We start from the raw sequence: 10,743 nt of genomic DNA on the forward strand, positions 1-10,743 counted from the left end.
GCAGCTGGTCATCTGCCAATCTTACTGTGTGGCTTATGTTAAATAACTTATTTTCAGGACCTTGTTGCTGTTAAATGGGTCTTTGCTTTGTCTGAGAGCGAATGAGAGTTGTTCCTGTCTAAGCAGGTCACAGCATGGATTCAGGATGACCGGCACCAACAGTCTGTAATCAATTAAACACCATCTGATCTTCTGTAGCCTTTACAGCTGCATCAAAGCCTACCATTCCCCCCAAAAACTGCACACACAACTGCAGCACATGTGCCAGACAGCCACAGGGCCCTCAACACAGACCCCAAGCTGTTCTACCATCAACACAACACACCTCTTGTTTGTCTGAGGCCCTGATGTGGCTTCAAAGTTCTGGGCAGTGGGAATGGCTTTCCAACTTAAAACATTTAGGAGATGCAAATTCCAGGTTTTTGGGGTGTTTGGTTTATTCAATATGAGCAAATTAGCAAATGTTGGGTACAATAATGACGATTGATCAAGATAAATAAGTATTCAGACCTCCTAGCACTCACTGTTATACAATACATGGATTTGAGAATAGCTAGGAAAATAAAATGCTAAAATAGAAAGACTGCATTATATCATAACATTTCTCAAGATGAAAAACACCCACAGAAGGGAAAATATTCCATCGATATTCGATTTGGTGCAAAACACAATGAAACAAATGTGTCCCAAAAAATATTTCAGACATCTCAAAATGTGCGTTGTTTTCTCAGAATTGAAAATCAACAACACTGACCACACTAACTTGCAGCCTGAGGTGGCGTCACTGCAACCCTTGGAGCAATAGTCTTTGTTTTTGAGTCTATATTTCCTTCCTAGTTTTTTTTCGAGGAGGCTTTGTCATTGGGTCCTTCTTTACTGTGGAGTCTCCCTTCTCTGAACTGCTTTCAGAGTGGTGAGAGTCCTGTTTCTCTGGGATTTTGGCTTCTTTAGATGGCGTATCTGGCAGAGGCTTCTGTGAACTAGCGGATGTGGGAAGCAGAGCCTTTGCTCCAGTCTTTTGGGGCAAGGTGGGCTTCTTTCTATGGGACTGGAGGTGAGACAGGCTCTCCTCACAGCAGCCGGTCTCACTCCTGTTCAGGCGCTGAGTCTTTTCCTTCAGCTGAGCAGCTAAGAGAGAGGCTGCCTCCGAGTGTATGTTCAGTTGGTTAACCTCCCTGTTTAGGGATGAACTGGGGCTCTTCTCTGCGGACTCTCTTTGGTTTTCAGGCTTCTGGTCAGCACGGAAGTTGCCCATTTTCCTGAGGACACTCTGCACTGCCCCATTGATGTGCTCTATCTGCAACATACCAGATCTGCTTTTAGTTGGCTTCTTCTCCCCTTGGAAGCCAGCCCCATCTGTACATGACTCTGCGGCATTGGGAGCTTGCTGCTTGCTGGCTTTCTTCCTGGAACTCGTTTTCTCCTCAGCCACAGTCTTTTCCTGACTTATATTATTCTGTTTCGGCCCAGGAGATGCATGGACCCAGGATAGCTTTGGCTTTGTGGAGGAGTCTGGTGGTAGAGGTTTAACCCTCTCAGCAGCTGTAGGCTTTGCATTGTCTTTGACAGTGTTTGACACTACACTGTTCTCCTTGCTGGACTGCTGGGGTGGCTGCGGAGCATGGGCCCGGAGGCGGATGCTGTTGGCTGACTCTGTGCCACTGCAGGAGCCCTCATTCTCTGAGGACTTCTGGAGTGGCAGCTCACTGATGTTAACTGAGACCTGCATAGTCATGGCCATGTTCTCCGGCAATGTGTCTACCTCAGAGATATCATCATAATCAGCCAATACTCTAGTCTCTGTTGTGTCGATTCTGTTCCCTTTATTTTTGTTCTGTTCTCCAGGTTCTAGAGAGAGGAGAGAGTTCAAACGACAATCATGTTCTTTTCAAATAAATAAATGATAAGCAGAATCAGACTCCCCTTTCAAACCTGAGATGTTGAGGAAATAAAATACAATGCTCTGGGAATGTTTTAAATGCTGTATTTCCTGTTGATGTTTACTCTTGAAACTAGGGCCTTAATTGGATGACATGGCAGCAGATTAGTAATTGTATTTGGGGTAGATCAGCTTTAATAGTGCATATAGATTGTGGCTTCCATCAATGTAATTGTCTGTATCATTTCCAATCCCCCATATATATATTTTTTTAAATACATATACACATATATACACTGCTCAAAAAAATAAAGGGAACACTTAAACAACACAATGTAACTCCAAGTCAATCACACTTCTGTGAAATCAAACTGTCCACTTAGGAAGCAACACTGATTGACAATACATTTCACGTGCTGTTGTGCAAATGGAATAGACAACAGGTGGAAATTATAGGCAATTAGCAAGACACCCCCGATAAAGGAGTGGTTCTGCAGGTGGTGACTACAGACCATTTCTCAGTTTCTATGCTTCCTGGCAGATGTTTTGGTCACTTTTGAATGCTGGCGGTGCTTTCACTCTAGTGGTAGCATGAGACGGAGTCTACAACCCACACAAGTAGCTCAGGTAGTGCAGCTCATCCAGGATGGCACATCAATGGGAGCTGTGGCAAGAAGGTTTGCTGTGTCTGCGTAGTGTCCAGAGCATGGAGGCGCTACCAGGAGACAGGCCAGTACATCAGGAGACGTGGAGGAGGCCGTAGGAGGGCAACAACTCAGCAGCAGGACCGCTACCTCCGTCTTTGTGCAAGGAGGAGCAGGAGGAGCACTGCCAGAGCCCTGCAAAATGACCTCCAGCAGGCCACAAATGTGCATGTGTCTGCTCAAACGGTCAGAAACAGACTCCATGAGGGTGGTATGAGGGCCCGACGTCCACAGGTGGGGGTTGTGCTTACAGCCCAACGCCGTGCAGGACGTTTGGCATTTGCCAGAGAACACCAAGATTGGCAAATTCGCCACTGGCCCCCTGTGCTCTTCACAGATGAACCAAAGGCTTTCCATGGTCAGGGCTTGACAGTACCCCCCCCCCCCAAAGGTGCGGACTCCAGCCGCAAAACCTGAGGGTGGGGGGTTGACAAGTGTTGGTGGCGGCGCCGGTGCAGGTCGTAGCCCCTGCCCAGACCCTGGATCCGGCCATCGCGCCAGGCTGAACGCCGTGCCTGGTCTGGGCATCGGCAAAAAAAAGGAGGACTCCAGGCATGGAGTTGGGTTGGACGCCGTGCCTGGACTGGGCACCGGCACAGAGGAAGGCTCTGGCCATGGAACTGGGTAGGCCGCCGTGCCTGGACTGGGCACCGGTGCAGAGGAAGGTTCCGGCCTTGGAGCTTGTCTGGATGCCGTGCCTGCACTGGGCACCGGCGCAGAGGAAGGCTCCTGCCCTGGACACCGCTCCTGGACTCCATTGACCGTTACAGGAAGCTCCGGGCCGTTGACCGTCCCGGGAAGCTCTGGGCTGTTTACCATGCCTGTTAGCTCCGGACTGTTGACCGTCACAGAAGGCTCTGGACCATTGAACGCCGCCTGGAGGTTCCGGACCGTTGACCGTCGCTGGAGGTTCCGGACCGTTGACCGTCGCTGGAAGTTCCGGACCGTTGACCGTCACGGGAAGCTCTGGGCTGTTTACCATGCCTGTTAGCTCCGGACCGTTGACCGTCACAGAAGGCTCTGGACCATTGAACGCCGCCTGGAGGTTCCGGACCGTTGACCGTCGCTGGAGGTTCCGGACCGTTGACCGTCGCTGGAGGTTCCGGACCGTTGAACGCCGCCTGGAGGTTCCGGACCGTTGACCGTCACGGGAAGCTCTGGGCTGTTTCCCATGCCTGTTAGCTCCGGACCGTTGACCGTCACAGAAGGCTCTGGACCATTGAACGCCGCCTGGAGGTTCCGGACCGTTGACCGTCGCTGGAGGTTCCGGACCGTTGACCGCCGTTGAAGGTTCTGGACCGTGGACCGTCGTTGGAGGTTCTGGACCGTTGACCGTCGTTGGAGGTTCCGGACCGTGGACCGTCGTTGGAGGTTCCCGGGACCCCGAAACGTTGCCGGAAGCTCTGGATTGTGAATGCGCACTGGAGGCCTAGTGCGTGGAGCCGGCACAGGTGGCACCGGACTGGTGACACGCACCTCAGGGCGAGTGCGAGGACCAGGCACAGGACGTACCGGACTGAGGACACGCACTTCAGGGCGAGTGCGAGGGGCTGACACAGGACGTACCAGACTGGGGAGGCGCACTGGAGGCCTGATGCGTGGAGCCGGTACAGGTGGCACTGGACTGGTGACACGCACTTCAGGGAGAGTGCGGGGAGCTGGCACAGGGCGTACCGGACTGGGGAGACGCACTGGAGACCTGGTGCGTGGAGCCGGCACAGGTGGCACCGGACTGGTGACACGCACTTCAGGGCTAGTGCGGGAAGCTGGCACAGGATGTACCGTACTGGGAAGGCGCACTGGAGGCCAGATGCGTGAAACCGGTGCAGATGGCACTGGACTTGTGTCACGCTCTTCAGCACGCCTGTGCTGCAGCATTCTCATCGCGACCACCTCTCTCCGGAATTTTTCATCAAATTCCTCCTCCGACTCCCAAACAGGCTCTGGCACTCTTCGCTGCTCAACCGCCAGCTCCATGTGCCCCCCCACAAAAAATTATTGGGGTTTCTGTGGCCGCGGTCCCCGTCGTCGCTGTCCCCCTATGCTCCTTGGCGACTCCCACAAAGGAAGGATCTCGTTTCCTCTCATTGTCCTCCCAAGTCCAAAACTACCTTACCTCATTTTCACACTGCTTGGTCCTTTGTTGGTGGGATATTCTGTCACGAACGTGTGGAGAAACGGACCAAGGCACAGTGTGATTGGAGTTCCACATCTTTATTTTTAGTGAAACTTAAAACAAACCAAGAAACAAACAACGACCCTGCAGTACTGAGGTGCAACATGCACTCACTCAAAAACAATATCCCACAAAGCAGGTGGGAACAGGGAACCCATAAGTATGATCCACAATTAGAAACAACGATAATCAGCTGCCTCTAATTGGGAACTATACTCAATCCCAAAACATAGAAACAAAATGACTAGAACACCCCCCTAGTCACGCTCTGACCTAAACATCATGGAGAACCAAAGGCTCTCCATGGTCAGGGCGTGACACATAATATGGACTTGGTCCACCCCTACCTTGTCACAACACCAACAGATTGGCTCAAACGCATTAAGAAGGAAAGAAATTCCACAAATTAACTTTTAACAAGGCATACCTGTTAATTGAAATGAATTCCAGGTGACTACCTCCTGAAGCTGGTTGAGAATGCCAAGAGTGTGCAAAGCTGTCATCAGGGCAAAGGGTGGCTACTTTGAATAATCTAAAATCTAAAATATATTTTGAATTGTTTAACACTTGTTTGGTTACTACATGATTCCTACATGATTCCATATAGTAGTAAAAGTAGTAGTACTACTTGCACAAACTCATTTGCTAGTAGAAAATAGTAAAAATAAAGAAAAACTCATGAATGAGTAGGTGTGTCCAAACTTTTGACTGATACTGTATATATTATTATTTACCCCTAACCCTACCACCACTCCCCTAATTGGAGTAAACTAATGGACAACAACAGAGGGGTTTTTAATGCAGCATGCAGTATCATCCAGGAGTGACAGGGAAGATTTAGTTTGTGACACTCACGGTCAGGGACAGCATAGACATGTCCATCCTCTGTGGTCTCTGCGGAAGAGGAGGCTCGGGACGTCCCGCAGGTGGTGGGTTGCTCCGCTGCGGAGGGGCGCTCGATGAAACTACAGTTGAAAGTATTCTCATGGTTATAGTGGGACACTGTGGAGAACAGAAACAGAGCTTCTAACCCTTAGAACCTACATCCACTAAAGATTTGTACTTATCTGTTGACAATGACAAGACACTGAGCTCACTGTCACAGCCATTCAGAGAGGAAGCAAAGCAAAATATCAAGGATAAAGGATGCTACTTTGAATATATTGGGATTTGGCTGGTTTATGATCAATCATGCGAACCTGGTGAAAACACACATTAACATGAATGTTAAACAATGAACAGCAAGTATGACAGAAATGCAAATGAGTTTGTGCAAGTAGTACGTACCATCAACTTTGGGTAGCTTCTGCCGTCTCAGTGGGATGCATGGAAGCTTAGAGCTGATTCGTGTAAACCCTTCACAGAGTCTTTTGGATTTTTTCTCAGGGCTAAAAGCAAACAACAGACAAACAAAACAAGCAGTAAAGTCTGAGTTTAAATCCAACCAATGTGACAATATCTCATGTTGTACTGTGCCCAATACAAACAACAAAGAATCTGTGTTTTCATTGTGTTTCCACTTGACTTACTCGTTCTGTTTGTTCTGTCTACAGATACAGCAGCAACACAACAAGGAGAGGAGCAGGGGGAGGAGACAGGTGACCAGCACCCCTGCTGCCATCACACCCATCCTCTGGTTCGGCTCTGTTCAAAGAGCAGAGGTCACTAATCTGTTACCATTGCCACAGAATAAACATATTTTCTCAAATAAATATTGTCCCTAAGTGTTTTTATGGAGGATACATACGATACCAATAAGCTTTCTGGAAAAAGCATACATGTACATTACTGTTTCAGGAAAGGTTCTTACGTAGGTTGCATGCTCCAGTCACTGTGTTGCAGTTGTTGTCATGGCAGGAACAGATCTGGGTACAGTTAACCCCATACGGACCCTCTGAACAGCTCACATTACAGCTGCATAGGAAAGAGAGGCAAATGACATGGCTGAAAACTTCATTGGGCAATATGCTCTTTGCACTATTTTTGCATGTTGAAATGTTTTGCACTCACTAGGCACCAGAGAAGCCAGGGTCACAGAGACACTCTCCTGTAGCGAAGTGACACATCCCATTGAAACAGCTGTTGCAGTTATTGACACAGTTCTCTCCATAGGTTCCATTCAGGCACTTGAGCTCACATCTGTAAAGACAGAAATGGTTGAAAAAACTCAGAGATGATATAATTTCCTTCTCATCATTTCTCTACAATGATCTACATTTGATTATTCAAATCAAATGAACTGTTATTGGTCACATACACATGGTTAGAAGATGTTATTGCGAGTGTAGCAAAACCCTTGTGCTTCTAGTTCCGACAGTGCAGTAATATCTAACAACTAATCTAACAATTACACAAAAACTACCTAATACACACAAATCTAAGTAAATGGATGGAATAAGAATATATACATATAAATATCGATGAGCCTACACTTGTAGGCAAGATGCAATAGATGGTATAAAAATACAGTATATACATATGGGATGAGTAATGCAACGTATGTAAACATTATTGATGTGGCATTATTAAAGTGACTAGTGATCTATTTATTAAAGATGATGAATGTGATAGGAAGCTCATAATCCTATTCCTACCGATCACCCATCCAACCAGGGTTGCAGTGGGGACAATTGCCGTCGATGAGGTTGCAGAAGTGTCCATCTTTACAGGGTGAGCAAACGTCCTTGCAGTTTCCACCAAAGAACCCAGGAGCACACATCTGGTCACACCTGGTGCCATTCCAACCGCGTTCACATGCAACGCAACGTCCCTCTGCCACCTTGCAGGGCTGCTGGCCTTTACAGTGTCCACACCTGGAAGAACAGTAAGACCAAGTCCTCAGTAACATTATAACACAACATGAATAGCATGGACTAACTCAACTCATAACTGTCATACGCATGCTAAACTAGTGTTTCCAAATGGTTGGTTCCCTTATAGCATCTGCCACAGGCTTTCAGCCAAGGCTAGTTCCCTTGTTGCTAGAAACTGGATTACGGCCATAGGTATTGGTTTTGGTTGCCAACAGCTTTAGGTGGCCAAAAAACTCTAGGTGGGTTACAGCACAAAACAGTTTGTCAATCACATTCAATTTGACAGCTTCACCACATGTCTACCACAATGGGCACAGTACAGCAGACTGAAAGAGAAAAGAGCAAAGACATGTTTGTCTTATCCAGCTAATTAACCGCTGTGGTTCCAACTAAGTTATCTTTGTCCAACACAGCTGTGTCACAAACCTGTTTCTGCAATTCTGTCCGTAGAACCCAGCTGGACACGGCTCCCTGCAAAACCTCCCTCTGAATCCTGGCCTGCAGGTGCACGATCCATCCGCCTGGTTACAGCGTCCATGGATACACTGACACATGCGCTCGCAGTGAGTACCCCACAAACGCAGTCGACACCTGCAGCGCCCGGTGAGCTGGTCACACGGAGAACCGTTGCAGGCACACTGAGCACCACAGTTCCTTCCATACCAGCCGGGGTTGCAGTGGCACTGGCCCGTTCCCACATCACACACAGAGTTGATGCTGCAGTGACAGTTGGTGGAGCACTGGGAGCCCCAGAAGCCTGCGTAGCACGTACAAGCGCCTGTCTCCTGGTTGCATTGGCCCTTCTGGCAATCACAGGCTCTCTCACAGTTTGGCCCCCAGCGATTAGGGTTACAGGTGCAGGCCCCAGTGACATCCTCGCAACTCCCGTTGGGATGGCAGTCACACTTACCCCTACAGTCAGGTCCCCAGAACTGGGACGGACATTCTACAGGGAGGATGAAAGGCAAATATGTATCGATAATGAGATAATTTGTGTACTAAGTTCTCTCTGGACGTAGGCTATGTAGTTCTGAGTAGTAGGCTACCTGGACTGGCTGTATGTGAAAATGACTAGTGTTAACACATTAACTCTACCTTTAAATAAATGTCAAAATTACATTTAAAAGGGGCAATCTGCAGTTGCTACATCCATTTTTGGACTTACAAATTAATGACATGTACCCATTGATTCTTGAAGAATATAACTTATTAATGCCTCAGGAGCTTAGTTCAGCTGTTGTACCCCATCAGAACTCAAAATATAAGCTTGTTTTACTCCAATGTTTGTAAACAGAGTAAATGTAAACAAACATTATATAGCCTCAAAACCAGGTTAAAACTGTACTTTTTGGATTGTCAGTCCATGTATCTATAGCTCTGTCTATGAATTGGAGAGTGTTCCCATTTCTCCAGCCCCATCCCTAAGCTTTTTGATATTGTTTCAACAGCTGATTACCGCTTTATTGATTGCTGTGAGGAAGTAACAGGATACTTACTCATGTCACAAGTGGCTCCAAAATAACCAGCACGACAGCGGCATTCGTTGGGTCGCACACAAACTTCATTCTCTTTGCAGGTGAAGTTACTCTCACAAATTGCTGAAGGAAAACAATTGAGCGAGTTAGTTCACATTAAATGGTTATGCTTTTAGAAATGAAAGAGGAAATGGTTGTGAATTCTACTCCCAATGATCGGACTCAGGTTTGTTAACTCCTATGAAAGAGGCATTCAACTACTCACGTATTAAGCACTCATCTCCTTGCTGTGCGAAGCCACTACAGCATTGGAGCCTGTCAGATATGGGAGGTAGAAACAAATGATCTGTATTTGATTCATATAAACTAACGTCATTTAACTCTTTCTATCAAAACTAATATTATGATCACATTTCAATCATGACAGATAGTCTAATAAATCTAAATATGAAACATGATCCTAATCACGTTGAGATGCAAATCGGTCACAGCATTCAAAGTGCAGGGAATTACTGGCACAAAGAAAAAACGAGGCAGTAGACCAAATAAGTGGAAATCTGAGGAAGGGCTTGGGTATTCAGAAAATATCAAACTATGTCGAAAAAATATATATGCATGTTTATCTACCTTCACTGACTTGAATCAGGCTGCTGTAATAGTTTTGTCCATCAATGTCAAGCCTAAAACTGATTTAAAACAGGGACACAATCACTTACCCAGCTTCGCATACATTTCTACCTCTGGGATTTAGTTCTTGGCTGTAAATCCGAAAAAAGAAGACATTTAGAAGCACAATTACAAAGACATTTCTGGTTGTTTCCATGTTGTGATGAACACCATCCCTCCAAGGGCTTTCCCGTGGAATTATGTCTGACTTTCTTCCAAAAAGCACTGAGACAATTTTTCTATGTTGTCCAAAAAGTTACCCATCCAGAGGGTGGCGGTATGCTCTAGTAAATGAAGTAGCCTACCGGTAGGCTGTTAGCACAAGGTCTGTGCTTCAATGACAATTTGCAAATTCGGTATGAAGAAGTAATAGGGAAAAAGTTGTAAACCTCTCTTGGCCCACCCCAATGCAACTACATCACCAACTCCCCACCCTCCAGTAAAACAGACTACCATATGAAAACATGGTCAGTTACAGAGCAGATTCAGGACTTAGTCAATGGCTCTCTCTGTTGTTGAAAATAGGAAGTAGCACATTCTCACAGTACACATACACTATGTCTATGGTCAGATGGATGACAACTAGTTTAACATTTCTTTGGGCCTTGTAGGCATATGTATTGACTTGGGTGAAGTGTTATCTCAAACACAAACCTTTGTGCATACATGGTTGCATAAATCTGTCTCCCAGACAGTATTGAATTGTAGGATAAATAAACCCATTGATTGCTGTACTTTCTTTCTTGCAGGTTCTTTCAGGCAGGAGATACCATTAAGTCAAACACACTAGCACACCTTGCCAACAATTGTTTACACAACAACGATGGGGACTGGGGAGGGGGCAAGGGGAAACGGGTTTTACTGAAGGGGGAGTCCTCACTACGCGGAGTTCCTGCCAGATGCGTCAGAGTAGGCGTGTCTACTAAAACACTTACCTTGGGTTATAAACGCTGTGCAACAACTAATACTGGCTTTCACGCTAGCCAGGAACGAAAAGTGTTGGATCCACGCGCCCTTAAACGCAATAAAA

At 46.8% G+C, this 10,743-nt stretch overlaps 1 protein-coding gene across 3 annotated transcripts; it reads right to left on the reverse strand.

Annotated features, from left to right (window-relative positions):
• Positions 1–420: 420 nt before the first annotated feature.
• Positions 421–10,719, reverse strand: LOC118391413 (scavenger receptor class F member 2-like). Of its 3 annotated transcripts, none has more exons than XM_035782783.2 (12): positions 10,649–10,719; positions 9,764–9,805; positions 9,313–9,362; positions 9,069–9,170; positions 7,999–8,518; positions 7,354–7,572; positions 6,770–6,898; positions 6,570–6,673; positions 6,289–6,403; positions 6,047–6,147; positions 5,615–5,761; positions 421–1,848 (listed from the first exon to the last, which is right to left on the reverse strand). In XM_035782783.2, exons 4-12 carry the CDS (start codon positions 9,070–9,072, stop codon positions 821–823), a joined length of 2,367 nt encoding a protein of 788 aa, XP_035638676.1. In that variant the 5' UTR covers positions 9,073–9,170; positions 9,313–9,362; positions 9,764–9,805; positions 10,649–10,719; the 3' UTR covers positions 421–820. The 3 variants fall into 3 exon arrangements, with proteins under 3 accessions (XP_035638676.1, XP_035638675.1, XP_035638674.1); XM_035782782.2 differs by lacking the exon at positions 10,649–10,719 and adding an exon at positions 10,368–10,588; XM_035782781.2 differs by lacking the exon at positions 10,649–10,719 and having other exon boundaries at positions 9,764–10,040.
• Positions 10,720–10,743: the final 24 nt, after the last annotated feature.

The sequence above is a fragment of the Oncorhynchus keta genome, chromosome 12 (assembly GCF_023373465.1).
Source record: "Oncorhynchus keta strain PuntledgeMale-10-30-2019 chromosome 12, Oket_V2, whole genome shotgun sequence".
In the NCBI taxonomy this organism is placed as follows: domain Eukaryota; kingdom Metazoa; phylum Chordata; class Actinopteri; order Salmoniformes; family Salmonidae; genus Oncorhynchus; species Oncorhynchus keta.